Source organism: Hyla sarda, chromosome 3, assembly GCF_029499605.1.
Source record: "Hyla sarda isolate aHylSar1 chromosome 3, aHylSar1.hap1, whole genome shotgun sequence".
Lineage (NCBI taxonomy): Eukaryota > Metazoa > Chordata > Amphibia > Anura > Hylidae > Hyla > Hyla sarda.
In genome coordinates, this window is record NC_079191.1 from 7,513,186 (window position 1) to 7,532,870 (window position 19,685).

General features: G+C 40.5%; 1 protein-coding gene across 13 annotated transcripts in view; it reads right to left on the reverse strand.

The window, feature by feature from the left end:
• OTOF (otoferlin) overlaps positions 1 to 19,685 on the reverse strand; it is a 433,471-nt gene that overhangs the window by 378,811 nt on the left and 34,975 nt on the right. The window contains exon 1 of one of the 13 annotated variants that reach the window (XM_056563728.1): positions 12,116 to 12,166. The exons of the other annotated variants lie outside the window; for them this stretch is intronic. Within the exon in view, the coding sequence (XP_056419703.1) occupies positions 12,116 to 12,125 (10 nt within the window). The 5' untranslated portion in view covers positions 12,126 to 12,166. Of the gene's footprint in view, positions 1 to 12,115; positions 12,167 to 19,685 lie in introns of those variants that run through there. 13 annotated transcript variants of the gene reach the window in all.

The window sequence follows — 19,685 nt, forward strand, 5'->3', positions numbered from 1 at the left end:
ATTTTCTTCATTATGTTGCATTAATAAAGTTTATCTTTTAATTCGTATTACTTTCTTGTTGCTGTGGTACGGTTCTCTTTTTGGTGTTACTAATCTACAGTATCTAGTTTATTTGTAGCAAACTCCTTTATAAGAATTACTAGGTCTGTATGGATCTCATCGGGGGGGGGGGGGGGGGGGGAGATTTATCGAAGGATTTAGACTGGTTTTTCTTGTCTAAATTTGTCGCACAGAAAGTCTCCGTCTAAATATGTGCAACTTTTTTGCGACTTTTGCTTTAGAGAATTTTTAGAACATGATGCGTTCTAGTCTATTTTAGACAGAAGAAATGCATTGGTGCTGAATTTATCAAAAACGACTTTTCGGCGACAAGTCGCATCGGCTGAAAGTACGCCGAAATGTCAGACCGAGCTGGAGCAGGTTTATATACAGTCTGAAGCATAGATCCCGAAGTCTGTGCACAGAATTTATCAAGAGCCGTGCACCTCCATAGGCTTGCATTGAGGGGGCGGAGCATGACGTCACACGGGGGCGGAGCCATGACATCACTATGCTCTGTCCCCGTGATCACCAGTAATCAGACCCGGAGCGAGCACACTCCGGGGGCTGATTCTAACAGGGTGCGGCGAGGAAGATCACGGGGGTCCCCAGCAGCGGGACCCCCGCAATCAGGCATCTTATCCCCTATCCTTTGGATAGGGGATAAGATGTCTTGGCGCCAGAGTACCCCTTTAAACAGATTTGTAAATTACTTCTATTAAAAAATCTTAATCCTTCCAATACATTTTATGGGCTGTATACTGCAGAGGAAATGCTTTTCTTTTTGAATTTCTCTGATGTCACGACCACAGTGCTCTCTGCTGACCTCTGCTGTCCATTTTAGGAACTGTCCAGAGCAGCATATGTTTGCTATGGGGATTTTCTCCTGCTCTGGACTGTTCCAAAAATGAACAGCAGAGGTCAGCAGAGAGCACTGTGGTCGTGATGTCAGCAGAGAAATCTAAAAAGTAAATCATTTCTTCTGTAGCATACAGCCCCTAAAAAGTACTGGAAGGATTAAGATTTTTTTAATAGAAGTGATTTACAAATCTGTTTAACTTTCTGGCACCAGTTGATTTAAAAAAAAAAAAAAAAGTTTTCCACTGGAGTACCCCTTTAACCCTTTATACTACCGGATACCTGAGCTAGAGATTGCGACTTTTGGGATTACAACTATTTAGTTAACCTGGCCTCTACTTCAGAGTTTAACCTGTGGATTGCCGCTTTTTGTTTTTAGAATAAAGGGCGTTTTGATTTTAAAGACTACAAAGCCCAGCAGTGTTTTTGGTGGCAGAACATACTCTATATCTGGCGATGATTAAAGGGGTACTCCGGTGCTTAGACATCTTATCCCCTATCCAAAGGATAGGGGATAAGATGCCTAATCGCGGGAGTCCCGCCGCTGTTGACAATCAACTGCTGTGGTCATTGAAAAAGAGGTATGATACCTCGAAACGCGTCTGCCAAAGCTAATAATGAATATTAGGTATACTATCCGGTCTACCCTGAAGTTTGTACCAATGGATGGCGCCGATAATCTGGATAGATTTTTTCCATTGCCACGATTGAGTGTCTACTTGTCGCGTGTGAAGAGGATCCAAATCCGGACGGCTGCACCGTTATTCCAATATACATATAGACATCTAAGGTTGCTGTGTGCTAAACACAACCGATTAAGGTGAGTGGTTTTCTTATTACTACTTACCTGTATCACCAACAATACCAGAAATACTGCCCAATGAGAAGCTCTGTCTTGTGTTTTTTCCGGCCTATAGTTCAATAGTACTAAAGAGAAATAGTCAGCGCTGATAGGGTTGTTTATATATAGTACTTGAGATGTATATACAATATGCGTACCTGAAGTGCTGTGGGGCGTGTCTTTGTATTTGCGCTTTGTCAATATGGCACGGACATAGGAATAGGTACTAGAATGATTGGGGGACAGGCTGAGCCCTCTGTATAATAGACAGTGTGGTAAACTGCATTATATGGGCGCTTAGTATAAAGATTGACTCAAAAATTGCAATAATACCTGACATTAAAGGGGTTCTCCGGTGCTTAGACCAAAGGATAGGGGATAAGATGCCTGATCGCGGGAGTCCCGCTGCTGGGGACCCCCACTGATCTTGCACCCGGCACCCCGTTTGTAATCAGTCCCCGGAGCGTGTTCGCTCCGGGTCTGATTACCGGCAACCACAGGCCCCCTCCCATAGACTTGCATTGAGGGGCGGAGCGTGAGGTCACACGGGGGGCGGCGGCATGACGTCACACGCCGCCGGCCCCGTGATCGACAGTAATCAGACCCGGAGCGAACACGCTCTGGGGACTGATTACAAATGGGGTGCCGCGTGCAAGATCAACGGGGGTCCCCAGCAGCGGGACCCCCGCGATCGGACATCTTATCCCCTATCCTTTGGATAGGGGATAAGATGTCTAAACACCGGAGAACCCCTTTTAAAGGGGTACTCCGGTGAAAACCTTTTTTCTTTTAAATCAACTGGTGCCAGAAAGTTAAACATATTTGTAAATTATTTCTATTAAAAAATCTTAATCCTTCCTGTACTTATTAGCTGCTGAATACTACAGAGGAAACTCTTTTCTTTTTGGAATTCTTTCTGATGACATCACGAGCACAGTGCTCTTTGCTGACGTCATTGTTATAATAATAATAATAATAATAATAAGTCTTTATTTATTGTTGTCCTTAGTGGGATTTGAACCCAAGTCCCCAGCACTGCAAGGCAACAGTGCTAACCACTGAGCCACCATGCTGCCCTTAGCATACATCTGCTATGCACGGTTGCTAAAATGGACAGAGATGTCAGCAGAGAGCACTGTGCTCGTGATGTCATCAGTGTTCCAAAAAGAAAGGAATTTCCTCTGTAGCATTCAGCAGCTAATAAGTACAGGAAGGATTAAGATTTTTTTAATAGAAGTAATTTACAAATATGTTTAACTTTCTGCCACCAGTTGATTTAAAAGAAAAAAAGTTTTCACCGGAGTACCCCTTTAATGTCAGGTATTATTGCAATTTTTGAGTCAATCTTTATACTAATCTCCCATATAATGCAATTTACCACACTGTCTATTATACAGAGGGCTCAGCCTGTCCCCCAATCATTCTAGTACCTATTCCTTCTCATTGGGCAGTATTTCTGGTATTGTTGGTGATACAGGTGAGTAGTTATAAGAAAGCCACTTACCTTAATCGGTTGTGTTTAGCACACAGCAACCTTAGATGTCTTTATGTATATTGGAATAACGGTGCAGCCGTCCGGATTTGGATCCTCTTCACACTCAACAAGTAGACACTCAAACGTGGCAATGGAAAAAATATATCCAGATTATCGGCGCCATCCATTGGTACAAACTTCAGGGTAGACTGGTTAGTTTACCTAATATTCTTTATTAGCTTTGTCAGACGCGTTTCGAGGTATCTCACCTCTTTTTCAATGACCACAGCAGTTGATGGTCAACTGCTGTGGTCATTGAAAAAGAGGTAGGATACCCCGAAACGCGTCTGACAAAGCTAATAAACAATATTAGGTATACTAACCAGTCTACCCTGAAGTTTGTACCAACGGATGGCGCCGATAATCTGGATATATTTTTTCCATTGCCACGTTTGAGCGTCTTAAGTACTATACAGTATATATCAGTAGCATAGTGTACAGGGATATGTGCTAATAGCATAGCTGCAGATAGGGAATTTGGCGTTCCATTAGATACCAGTGCTCGTGCACTCTAGACCAGTGGTCTCCAACCTGTGGACCTCCAGATGTTGCAAACTACAATTCCCAGCATGCCCGGACAGCCGTTGGCTGTCCGGGCATGCTGGGAGTTGTAGTTTGCAACATTTGGCGGTCCGCAGGTTGGAGACCACTGCTCTAGACCTCAGACTGGGCAGAAGATTCACCTCCCAACAAGACAATGATCCTAAGCACACGGCCAGGACAACACATGAGCACCATAGGGACAACTCTATAAATGTCCATGAGTGGCCCAGTCAGAGCCAGAACCCAAAGGAACATTTCAGCAGAGACGTGAAAATGGCGTCCACCGATGGTCCCATCCAACCTGACAGAGCTGAGAGCATCTGCAGAGAAGAATGGCAGAAAATCCCTAAATCCAGGAGGGTAAACCTTGTTGCCTCATCCCCAAGAAGACTGGAGGCCGGAATCACTGCTAAAGGGGCTTCACCTAAGTAAAGGGTCTGAATACTTATGTCACATGTTATAGTAAAGGGTATGAATACTTATGTCACATGTTATAGTAAAGGGTATGAATACTTATGTCACATGTCACATGTTATAGTAAAGGGTATGAATACTTATATCAGGTGTTATAGTAAAGGGTATGAATACTTATGTCACATGTTATAGTAAAGGGTATGAATACTTATGTCACATGTTATAGTAAAGGGTATGAATACTTATGTCACATTATAGTAAAGGGTATGAATATTTATATCACGTGTTATAGTAAAGGGTATGAATACTTATGTCACGTGTTATAATAAAGGGTATGAATACTTATGTCACGTGTTATAGTAAAGGGTATGAATACTTATGTCACATGTTATAGTAAAGGGTATGAATACTTATGTCACATGTTATAGTAAAGGGTATGAATACTTATGTCACATGTTATAGTAAAGGGTATGAATACTTATGTCACATGTTATTGTAAAGGGTATGAATACTTATGTCACATGTTATAGTAAAGGGTATGAATACTTATGTCAGATGTTATAGTAAAGGGTATGAATACTTATGTCACATGTTATAGTAAAGGGTATGAATACTTATGTCACGTGTTATAGTAAAGGGTATGAATACTTATGTCACATGTTATAGTAAAGGGTATGAATACTTATGTCACATGTTATAGTAAAGGGTATGAATACTTATGTCACATGTTATAGTAAAGGGTATGAATACTTATGTTACATGTTATAGTAAAGGGTATGAATACTTATGTCACATGTTATAGTAAAGGGTATGAATACTTATGTCACATGTTATAGTAAAGGGTAGGAATACTTATGTCACATGTTATAGTAAAGGGTATGAATACTTATGTCACATGTTATAGTAAAGGGTATGAACACTTATGTCATGTGTTATAGTAAAGGGTATGAATACTTATGTCACATGTTATAGTAAAGGGTATGAATACTTATGTCACATGTTATAGTAAAGGGTATGAATACTTATGTCACATGTTATAGTAAAGGGTATGAATACTTATGTCACGTGTTATAGTAAAGGGTATGAATACTTATGTCACATGTTATAGTAAAGGGTATGAATACTTATGTCACATGTTATAGTAAAGGGTATGAATACTTATGTCACATGTTATAGTAAAGGGTATGAATACTTATGTTACATGTTATAGTAAAGGGTATGAATACTTATGTCACATGTTATAGTAAAGGGTATGAATACTTATGTTACATGTTATAGTAAAGGGTATGAATACTTATGTCACATGTTATAGTAAAGGGTATGAATACTTATGTCACATGTTATAGTAAAGGGTAGGAATACTTATGTCACATGTTATAGTAAAGGGTATGAATACTTATGTCACATGTTATAGTAAAGGGTATGAATACTTATGTCACATGTTATAGTAAAGGGTATGAATACTTATGTCACGTGTTATAGTAAAGGGTATGAATACTTATGTCACATGTTATAGTAAAGGGTATGAATACTTATGTCACATGTTATAGTAAAGGGTATGAATACTTATGTCACATGTTATAGTAAAGGGTATGAATACTTATGTTACATGTTATAGTAAAGGGTATGAATACTTATGTCACATGTTATAGTAAAGGGTATGAATACTTATGTCACGTGTTATAGTAAAGGGTATGAATACTTATGTCACATGATGTTTTCCCATTTCAATAAGTAAATATATGTAACATTCTGGGGGATTGAGGGGAGAAGGATCAGGAAACAAGGAGCAAAAGATCAGGATGGGAAAAAAGAGAAAGGTTTGGAAACGTTCAGAATACATCATGTGACACATAAAGCTACATATGACAACCTGCTATATACCACACAATAGACTCTGCTGTACTTAGCTCTGCTATATGACACCCTACTATATATGACACCCTACTATATATGACACCCTACTATATATGACACCCTACTATATATGACACCCTACTATATATGACATGACACCCCTACTATATATGACACCCTACTATATATGACACCCTACTATATATGACACCCTACTATATATGACACCCTATTATATATGCCACCCTACTATATATGACACCCGACCCTACTATATATGACACCCTACTATATATGACACCCTATTATATATGACATGACACCCTACTATATATGACACCCTACTATATATGACGCCCTACTATATATGACACCCTACTATATATGACACCCTACTATATATGACACCCTATTATATATGACACCCTACTATATATGACACCCTACTATATATGACATGACACCCTACTATATATGACACCCTACTATATATGACACCCTACTATATATGACACCCTACTATATATGACACCCTATTATATATGCCACCCTACTATATATGACACCCTACTATATATGACACCCTACTATATATGACACCCTATTATATATGACATGACACCCTACTATATATGACACCCTACTATATATGACGCCCTACTATATATGACACCCTACTATATATGACACCCTACTATATATGACACCCTATTATATATGACACCCTACTATATATGACATGACACCCTACTATATATGACACCCTACTATATATGACACCCTACTATATATGACACCCTACTATATATGACACCCTACTATATATGACATGACACCCTACTATATATGACACCCTACTATATATGACGCCCTACTATATATGACACCCTACTATATATGACACCCTACTATATATGACACCCTACTATATATGACACCCTACAATATATGACGCCCTACTATATATGACGCCCTACTATATATGACGCCCTACTATATATGACGCCCTACTATATATGACGCCCTATTATATATGACGCCCTATTATATATGACGCCCTATTATATATGACACCCTACTATATATGACACCCTACTATATATGACACCCTATTATATATGCCACCCTACTATATATGACACCCTACTATATATGATGCCCTATTATATGACACCCTACTATATATGACACCCTATTATATATGACGCCCTATTATATATGACACCCTACTATATATGACGCCCTACTATATATGACACCCTATTATATATGACACCCTATTATATATGACACCCTACTATATATGACACCCTACTATATATGACGCCCTATTATATATGACGCCCTACTATATATGACGCCCTATTATATATGACCCCCCACTATATATGACCCCCTACTATATATGACGCCCTACTATATATAACACCCTACTATATATGACCCCCTACTATATATGACATCCTATTATATAACACCCTACTATATATGACACCCTACTATATATGACACCCTACTATATATGACACCCTACTATATATGACACCCTATTATATATGACACCCTATTATATATGACACCCTATTATATATGACACCCTACTATATATGACACCCTATTATATATGACACCCTATTATATAACACCCTACTATATATGACACCCTATTATATATGACACCCTACTATATATGACACCCTACTATATATGACACCCTACTATATATGACACCCTACAATATATGACACCCTATTTTATATGACACCCTATTATATATGACACCCTACTATATATGACCCCCTACTACACATGACACCCTACTATATGACCCCCCTACTACACATGACACCCTACTGTATGGGACACCCTACTATATGGGGCACCCTATTAAATAGGGTGTCCTATAGGGCCTTTTATATGTGACACCCTATATGTGACACACTACTATACGTGACACCCTACTATACGTGACACCCTATTATGTGACACACTACTATATGTGACACCCTATTATGTGACACACTACTATATGTGACACCCTATTGTGACACCCTACTATATGTGACACCCTACTATATGTGACACCCTACTATATATGTGACACCCTATTATGTGACACCCTACTATACGTGACACCCTATTATGTGACACACTACTATATGTGACACCCTACTATATGTGACACCCTACTATATATGTGACACCCTATTATGTGACACCCTACTATACGTGACACCCTATTATGTGACACCCCTACTATATGTGACACCCCTACTATATATGTGACACCCTATTATGTGACACCCTACTATACGTGACACCCTATTATGTGACACACTACTATATGTGACACCCTATTGTAACACCCTACTATATATGACCCCCCTACTACACATGACACCCTACTATATGACCCCCTACTACACATGACACCCTACTGTATGGGACACCGTACTATATGGGGCACCCTATTAAATAGGGTGTCCTATAGGGCCTATTATATGTGACACCCTATATGTGACACCCTACTATACGTGACACCCTACTATACGTGACACCCTATTATGTGACACACTACTATATGTGACACCCTATTATGTGACACACTACTATATGTGACACCCTATTATGTGACACACTACTATATGTGACACCCTACTATATGTGACACCCTACTATATGTGACACCCTACTATATGTGACACCCCTACTATATATGTGACACCCCTATTATGTGACACCCTACTATACGTGACACCCTACTATACGTGACACCCTATTATGTGACACACTACTATATGTGACACCCTACTATATGTGACAACCTACTATATGTGACACCCTACTATATATGTGACACCCTATTATGTGACACCCTACTATACGTGACACCCTATTATGTGACACACTACTATATGTGACATCCTATTGTGACACCCTACTATATATGTGACACCCTATTACGTGACACCCTACTATACGTGACACCCTACTATACGTGACACCCTATTATATATATATGACACCCTATTATGTGACACCCCTACTATACGTGACACCCCTACTATACGTGACACCCTACTATACGTGACACCCTATTATTATATATATGACACCCTATTATGTGACACCCTACTATACGTGACACCCTATTATATATATATGACACCCTATTATATATATATGACACCCTATTATGTGACACCCTACTATACGTGACACATTCAGCTCTGCTCTTCTTGACAACTCTCTGATACAATAAGTGGAGAAACATTCAGTCCTAATGTGAATAACCGTAACTCTGCTGCCTCCTCATAGTGTTACTGTGCGGCAGATGCTGTGGTGTCACAGTGCGGTGCAGAGTGACCCTGGTGAGCAGGAGGTGAAATGTAGGGTGGATCCGCTGTGATGATGTTTGACAATGTTCTATCTCACAGATATAAAGCGAAACTGTGCAAAATCCAGAAATACTACAGGGACTGGATGGTCCTTAGATCCTATATGTCTATAGTCCAGGTTGGTCCTTACATCTCTAGATGTTTATAGTCCAGGTTGGTCCTTACATCACTAGATGTCTATAGTCCAGGTTGGTCCTTACATCACTAGATGTTTATAGTCCAGGTTGGTCCTTACATCACTAGATGTCTATGGCCCAGGTTGGTCCTTACATCACTAGATGCCTATAGTCCAGGTTGGTCCTTACATCACTAGATGCCTATGGTCCAGGTTGGTCCTTACATCACTAGATGCCTATGGTCCAGGTTGGTCCTTACATCACTAGATGTCTATGGCCCAGGTTGGTCCTTACATCACTAGATGTCTATAGTCCAGGTTGGTCCTTACATCACTAGATGCCTATGGTCCAGGTTGGTCCTTACATCACTAGATGCCTATGGTCCAGGTTGGTCCTTACATCACTAGATGTCTATGGCCCAGGTTGGTCCTTACATCACTAGATGTCTATAGTCCAGGTTGGTCCTTACATCACTAGATGTCTATAGTCCAGGTTGGTCCTTACATCACCAGATGCCTATAATCCAGGTTGGCCCTTACATCACTAGATGCCCATAGTCCAGGTTGGTCCTTAAATCATTAAATGTCTATGGTCCAGGTTTGTCCTTACATCACTAGATGCCTTTGGGTCCAGGTTGGTTCTTACATCCCTAGATGCCTATGGTCCAGGTTGGTCCTTACATCCCTAGATGCCTATGGTCCAGGTTGGTTCTTACATCCCTAGATGTCTATGGTTCAGGTTTGTCCTTACATCACTAATGTCTATGGTTCAGGTTTGTCCTTACATCCCTAGATGCCTATGGTCCAGGTTGGTTCTTACATCCCTAGATGTCTATGGTTCAGGTTTGTCCTTACATCACTAATGTCTATGGTTCAGGTTTGTCCTTACATCACTAGATGTCTATAGTCCAGGTTGGTCCTTACATCACTAATGTCTATGGTTCAGGTTTGTCCTTACATCACTAGACGTTATGGTCCAGGTTGGTCCTTACATCACTAGATGTCTATAGTCCAGGTTGGTCCTTACATCACTAGATGCCTTTGGTCCAGGTTGGTCCTTACATCACTAGATGCCTTAAGTCCCGGTTGGTCCTTACATCATAAGATGTCTATGGTCCAGGTTTGTCCTCACATCACTAGATGTCTATGGTCCAGGTTGGTCCTTACATCACTAGATGCCTATAGTCCATGTTGGTCCTTACATCACTAGATGCCTATAGTCCAGGTTGGTCCCTTACATCACTAATGTCTATGGTTCAGGTTTGTCCTTACATCACTAATGTCTATGGTTCAGGTTTGTCCTTACATCACTAGATGTCTATAGTCCAGGTTGGTCCTTACATCACTAATGTCTATGGTTCAGGTTTGTCCTTACATCACTAGACGTTATGGTCCAGGTTGGTCCTTACATCACTAGATGCCTATAGTCCAGGTTGGTCCTTACATCACTAGATGTCTATAGTCCAGGTTGGTCCTTACATCACTAGATGTCTATAGTCCAGGTTGGTCCTTACCTCACTAGATGCCTATGGTCCAGGTTGGTCCTTACATCACTAGACGTCTATAGTCCAGGTTGGTCACCAGCTATGTATGGTCCAGGTTGGTCCTTACCTCACTAGATGCCTATGGTCCAGGTTGGTCCTTACCTCACCAGATGCCTATAGTCCAGGTTGGTCACCAGCTATGTATGGTCCAGGTTGGTCCTTACATCACTAGACGTCTATGGTCCAGGTTGGTCCTTACATCACTAGATGCCCATAGTCCAGGTTGGTCCTTACATCACTAGATGCCTATAGTCCAGGTTGGTCACCAGCTATGTATGGTCCAGGTTGGTCCTTACATCACTAGACGTCTATGGTCCAGGTTGGTCCTTACCTCACCAGATGCCTATAGTCCAGGTTGGTCCTTACATCATTAGATGCCTATAGTCCAGGTTGGTCACCAGCTATGTATGGTCCAGGTTGGTCCTTACATCACTAGACGTCTATAGTCCAGGTTGGTCACCAGCTATGTATGGTCCAGGTTGGTCCTTACATCATTAGATGTCTATGGTCCAGGTTGGTCCTTACCTCACCAGATGTCTATAGTCCAGGTTGGTCCTTACCTCACCAGATGCCTATAGTCCAGGTTGGTCACCAGCTATGTATGGTCCAGGTTGGTCACCAGCTATGTATGGTCCAGGTTGGTCACCAGCTATGTATGGTCCAGGTTGGTCCTTACATCACTAGATGCCTATAGTCCAGGTTGGTCACCAGCTATGTATGGTCCAGGTTGGTCACCAGCTATGTATGGTCCAGGTTGGTCACCAGCTATGTATGGTCCAGGTTGGTCACCAGCTATGTATGGTCCAGGTCAGACCCTGCAGTATCTGGTCAGGGTTATGGAGGGCTCCCCCTTCACCTTCTCCCTCCTCCAGTTCTGCGGAGAACTTTTCCTTCTCCCCCCTCCCACACATCTACAGTCATGCTCCATCCTTCCGATGGAATACGCTGGGATATGTGGTGCAGGTCTCTTACCTCTGAACATCACTTTGGCGATGCGGTCGCCCTTTCCCCGCAGGTCGGTGACGGTCGAGCCATAGTGGTTCAGGATCAGTCATCCAGCAGCCAGGAGAAGAGAATCCTCATCTGGCTGCCTCAGTGCTGCGCGCCTCTCATACACTGTGCATTGACAGAGGAGGAGGGGGGCTGCTCCATGTAGTGCGATTCTCCTCCCTCCTCACTCTCCGGATAACTCTGGCCCCTTTTTTCCTTCCTTTTGCAGATAGGAGACCTTTAAATTATTCACAATGGTCTCCAACCAGATGCAATGGTCTCTGCTTACAACACAATAAACTAACAAAGGAAGTGGTGGGGCTATGAACAACAAAGGGTTAAGTCTACGGGGTAAAGAGCCTATATGGCCATTGGTGTAAAACCCTTTTGTAGTGACTTATTTTTGAAGATAAATGTTATTGACCCCCCCCCCCCCCCCCCTTATATTCACTGCACTGACCCTTGGGCTTGTTTTAGGGAAGTGTTTCCCAACCAGAGTGCCTCCAGCTGTTGCAAAACTACAATTCCCAGCATGCCCGGACAGCCAACGGCTGTCCGGGCATGCTGGGAGTTGTAGTTTTGCAACAGCTGGAGGCTCCCTGGTTGGGAACCATTGTTTAATGGGTTGGCTGTCTGGGCATGCTGGGAATTGTAGTTTTGCAACAGCTGGAGGCACTCGGGTTGGGAAAGACTGTTTTAGGGGATGGCAAACTGGGCAACTGCCTAGGGCTCCCAGAAGCCCCCTTTAGGACAGGAACCTGAAACCACTTAGTGTTATTTAAAAGATAATGGTTGTTCAGACATGATGGGAGTTGTAGTTTTGCAACCAACAGCTGGAGGCACCCAGGTTGGGAAACACTGTTTTAAGGGATGGCAAACTGGGCAACTGCCTAGGGCTCCCAGAAGCCTCCTTTAGGACAGGAACCTATAAGATGATAGCTGTCCAGACATGCTGTGAGTTGTTGTTTTGCAACAGCTGGAGACACCCTGATTGCATAACACTGCTATAGGATTATTCATCCAGCTTTCCACTGACCCTGAATGAATAATATATATGTCCGTGCAGTTATCTAGGAAACATAACACATGGTGGTCTCACTATGAGTTATCTGTGGTGTTACATAGGACTGCAGGTCACATCTACTACATTATCTGTACTCAGAGTTATCACTGTGTTATCTGTGGTGTTACATAGGACTGCAGGTCACATCTATACATTATCTGTACTCAGAGAGTTATCACTGTTATCTGTGGTGTTACATAGGACTGCAGGTCACATCTATACATTATCTGTACTCAGAGAGTTATCACTGTGTTATCTGTGGTGTTACATAGGACTGCAGGTCACATCTATACATTATCTGTACTCAGAGAGTTATCACTGTTATCTGTGGTGTTACATAGGACTGCAGGTGACATCTACTACATTATCTGTACTCAGAGAGTTATCACTGTTATCTGTGGTGTTACATAGGACTGCAGGTGACATCTACTACATTATCTGTACTCAGAGAGTTATCACTGTGTTATCTGTGGTGTTACATAGGACTGCAGGTGACATCTACTACATTATCTGTACTCAGAGAGTTATCACTGTTATCTGTGGTGTTACATAGGACTGCAGGTCACATCTATACATTATCTGTACTCAGAGAGTTATCACTGTTATCTGTGGTGTTACATAGGACTGCAGGTCACATCTATACATTATCTGTACTCAGAGAGTTATCACTGTGTTATCTGTGGTGTTACATAGGACTGCAGGTCACATCTATACATTATCTGTACTCAGAGAGTTATCACTGTGTTATCTGTGGTGTTACATAGGACTGCAGGTCACATCTATACATTATCTGTACTCAGAGAGTTATCACTGTTATCTGTGGTGTTACATAGGACTGCAGGTCACATCTATACATTATCTGTACTCAGAGAGTTATCACTGTGTTATCTGTGGTGTTACATAGGACTGCAGGTCACATCTATACATTATCTGTACTCAGAGAGTTATCACTGTTATCTGTGGTGTTACATAGGACTGCAGGTCACATCTATACATTATCTGTACTCAGAGAGTTATCACTGTTATCTGTGGTGTTACATAGGACTGCAGGTCACATCTACTACATTATCTGTACTCAGAGAGTTATCACTGTGTTATCTGTGGTGTTACATAGGACTGCAGGTCACATCTACTACATTATCTGTACTCAGAGAGTTATCACTGTTATCTGTGGTGTTACATAGGACTGCAGGTCACATCTATACATTATCTGTACTCAGAGAGTTATCACTGTTATCTGTGGTGTTACATAGGACTGCAGGTCATATATACTACATTATCTGTACTCAGAGAGTTATCACTGTGTTATCTGTGGTGTTACATAGGACTGCAGGTCACATCTATACATTATCTGTACTCAGAGAGTTATCACTGTGTTATCTGTGGTGTTACATAGGACTGCAGGTCACATCTATACATTATCTGTACTCAGAGAGTTATCACTGTGTTATCTGTGGTGTTACATAGGACTGCAGGTCACATCTATACATTATCTGTACTCAGAGAGTTATCACTGTTATCTGTGGTGTTACATAGGACTGCAGGTCACATCTATACATTATCTGTACTCAGAGAGTTATCACTGTTATCTGTGGTGTTACATAGGACTGCAGGTCACATCTATACATTATCTGTACTCAGAGAGTTATCACTGTTATCTGTGGTGTTACATAGGACTGCAGGTCACATCTACTACATTATCTGTACTCAGAGAGTTATCACTGTGTTATCTGTGGTGTTACATAGGACTGCAGGTCACATCTACTACATTATCTGTACTCAGAGAGTTATCACTGTTATCTGTGGTGTTACATAGGACTGCAGGTCACATCTATACATTATCTGTACTCAGAGAGTTATCACTGTTATCTGTGGTGTTACATAGGACTGCAGTTCATATATACTACATTATCTGTACTCAGAGAGTTATCACTGTGTTATCTGTGGTGTTACATAGGACTGCAGGTCACATCTATACATTATCTGTACTCAGAGAGTTATCACTGTTATCTGTGGTGTTACATAGGACTGCAGGTGACATCTATTATGGAATAGCCCCCGGCCCCCCAAGGCCAGGACAATAGGTGAACACCTCATTCAGCTACATCTGTTTGTTTAGAATGAATTGTATAATCCGACACATTTATTCCTAGAATATTTTCACTGCAACCACAAGACAAAGCTCAGTGAAGAAGTTACCAGTCGTGTACAGCAGGGGGCCACAGTGAGCCCCGCACAGAAATTCTCTACTGTGAATCCTTCCAGACATGAAACAGACCTAACCAGTAACCCCTTACTGACCAGACTAAGATAAAGGACGGACCAGTATTATGTAGACACAGCTGAATAATTGTATAGAAAAATATACAATCTGCTTAAATTCTTCCCTATTCTGAAGATTCCTTATACATCTAATACATTCCAGACAATTCTCTATATACTAAACACATCCGCAGCACAAAACTCTATCTGACCTGATAGTTTATTACAATGTATCAGCCTGGAGTATATACAGTAGTATCAGCCTGGAGTATATACAGTAGTAATGTACAATGTGACCTCACCGGCTGTAGTCCTGTAGTTGTTGGATTGTATTATATACAGGGTGTATATACAGTAGTAATATATAATGTGACATCACCGGCTGTAGTCCTGTAGTTGTTGGATTGTATTACATGCAGGGTGTATATACAGTAGTAATATACAATGTGACATCACCGGCTGTAATCCTGTAGTTGTTGGATTGTATTACATGCAGGGTGTATATACAGTAGTAATATATAATGTGACATCACCGGCTGTAGTCCTGTAGTTGTTGGATTGTATTATATACAGGGTGTATATACAGTAGTAATATATAATGTGACATCACCGGCTGTAGTCCTATAGTTGTTGTGTTGTATTACATGCAGGGTGTATATACAGTAGTAATATATAATGTGACATCACCGGCTGTAGTCCTGTAGTTGTTGTGTTGTATTATATACAGGGTGTATATACAGTAGTAATATATAATGTGACATCACTGGCTGTAGTCCTGTAGTTGTTGGATTGTATTACATGCAGGGTGTATATACAGTAGTAATATATAATGTGACATCACCGGCTGTAGTCCTGTAGTTGTTGGATTGTATTACATGCAGGGTGTATATACAGTAGTAATATATAATGTGACATCACCGGCTGTAATCCTGTAGTTGTTGGATTGTATTACATGCAGGGTGTTTATACAGTAGTAATATATAATGTGACATCACCGGCTGTAGTCCTGTAGTTGTTGGATTGTATTACATGCAGGGTGTATATACAGTAGTAATATATAATGTGACATCACCGGCTGTAATCCTGTAGTTGTTGGATTGTATTACATGCAGGGTGTTTATACAGTAGTAATATATAATGTGACATCACCGGCTGTAGTCCTGTAGTTGTTGGATTGTATTACATGCAGGGTGTATATACAGTAGTAATATATAATGTGACATCACTGGCTGTAGTCCTGTAGTTGTTGGATTGTATTTCATGCAGGGTGTATATACAGTAGTAATGTACAATGTGACATCACCGGCTGTAATCTTGTAGTTGGATTGTATTACATGCAGGGTGTATATACAGTAGTAATATATAATGTGACATCACCGGCTGTAGTCCTGTAGTTGTTGGATTGTATTATATACATGGTGTATATACAGTAGTAATATATAATGTGATATCACCGGCTGTAGTCCTGTAGTTGGATTGTATTACATGCAGGGTGTATATACAGTAGTAATATACAATGTGACATTACCGGCTGTAGTCCTATAGTTGTTGGATTGTATTACATGCAGGGAGTATATACAGTAGTAATATATAATGTGACATCACCGGCTGTAGTCCTGTAGTTGTTGGATTGTATTTCATGCAGGGTGTATCTACAGTAGTAATGTACAATGTGACATCACCGGCTGTAATCTTGTAGTTGGATTGTATTACATGCAGGGTGTATATACAGTAGTAATATATAATGTGACATCACCGGCTGTAGTCCTGTAGTTGGATTGTATTACATGCAGGGTGTATATACAGTAGTAATATATAATGTGACATCACCGGCTGTAGTCCTGTAGTTGTTGTGTTGTATTATATACAGGGTGTATATACAGTAGTAATATATAATGTGACATCACCGGCTGTAGTCCTGTAGTTGTTGGATTGTATTACATGCAGGGAGTATATACAGTAGTAATATATAATGTGACATCACCGGCTGTAGTCCTGTAGTTGTTGGATTGTATTTCATGCAGGGTGTATATACAGTAGTAATATATAATGTGACATCACCGTCTGTAGTCCTGTAGTTATGTTGTATTACATGCAGGGTGTATATACAGTAGTAATATACAATGTGATATCACCGGCTGTAGTCCTGTAGTTATGTTGTATTACATGCAGGGTGTATATACAGTAGTAATGTACAATGTGACATCACCGGCTGTAGTCCTGTAGTTGTTGTGTTGTATTATATACAGGGTGTATATTCAGTAGTAATATATAATGTGACATCACCGGCTGTAGTCCTGTAGTTGTTGTGTTGTATTACATGCAGGGTGTATATACAGTAGTAATATATAATGTGATATCACCGGCTGTAATCCTGTAGTTGTTGGATTGTATTTCATGCAGGGTGTATATACAGTAATAATATATAACGTGACATCACCGGCTGTAGTCCTGTAGTTGTTGGATTGTATTATATACAGGGTGTATATACAGTAGTAATATATAATGTGACCTCCCCAGCTGTAGTCCTGTAGTTGTTGGATTGTATTACATGAAGGTTGTATATAGAGTAGTAAAGTGCAGTGTGATATCACCGGCTGTAGTCCTGTAGTTGTTGGATTGTATTACATGCAGGGTGTATATACAGTAGTAATATACGATGTGACATCACCGGCTGTAGTCCTTTAGTTGTTGGATTGTATTACATGCAGGGTGTATATACAGTAGTAAAGTACAGTGTGATATCACCGGCTGTAGTCCTGTAGTTGTTGTGTTGTATTTAATGCAGGGTGTATATACAGTAGTAATATATAATGTGACATCACCGGCTGTAGTCCTGTAGTTGGATTGGATTTCCTGCAGGGTGTATATACAGTAGTAATATATAATGTGACATATCCGGCTGTAATCCTGTAGTTGTTGAATTGTATTACATGCAGGGTGTATATACAGTAGTAATATATAATGTGACCTCACCGGTTGTAGTCCTGTAGTTGTTGTGCTGTATTACATGCAGGGTGTATATACAGTAGTAATGTACAATATGACATCACCGGCTGTAGTCCTGTAGTTGTTGGATTGTATTATATACAGGGTGTATATACAGTAGTAATATATAATATGACATCACCGGCTGTAGTCCTGTAGTTGTTGGATTGTATTACATGCAGGGTGTATATACAGTAGTAATATATGTGACATCACCGGCTGTAGTCCTGTAGTTGTTGGATTGTATTACATGCAGGGTGTATATACAGTAGTAATGTACAATATGACATCACCGGCTGTAGTCATGTAGTTGTTGGATTGTATTATATACAGGGTGTATATACAGTAGTAATATATAATGTGACATCACCGGCTGTAGTCCTGTAGTTGTTGGATTGTATTACATGCAGGGTGTATATACAGTAGTAATATGTAATGTGACATCACTGGCTGTAGTCCTGTAGTTATGTTGTATTACATGCAGGGTGTATATACAGTAGTAATGTACAATGTGCTATCATCGGCTGTAATCCTGTAGTTGTTGGATTGTATTTCATGCAGGGTGTATATACAGTAATAATATATAACGTGACATCACCGGCTGTAGTCCTGTAGTTGTTGGATTGTATTATATACAGGGTGTATATACAGTAGTAATATATAATGTGACATCACCGGCTGTAGTCTTGTAGTTGTTGGATTGTATTTCATGCAGGGTGTATATACAGTAGTAATATATAATGTGACATCTACGGCTGTAGTCCTGTAGTTGTTGGATTGTATTACATGAAGGTTGTATATAGAGTAGTAATATGTAATGTGACATCACTGGCTGTAGTCCTGTAGTTGTTGGATTGTATTACATGCAGGGTGTATATACAGTAGTAATGTACAATGTGACATCACCGGCTGTAGTCCTTTAGTTGTTGGATTGTATTACATGCAGGTTGTATATACAGTAGTAAAGTACAGTGTGATATCACCGGCTGTAGTCCTGTAGTTGTTGTGTTGTATTTCATGCAGGGTGTATATACAGTAGTAATATACAATGTGACATCACCGGCTGTAATCCTGTAGTTGGATTGTATTACATGCAGGGTGTATATACAGTAGTAATATATAATGTGACATATCCGGCTGTAGTCCTGTAGTTGTTGAATTGTATTACATGCAGGGTGTATATACAGTAGTAATATATAATGTGACGTCACCGGCTGTAGTCCTGTAGTTGTCGTGCTG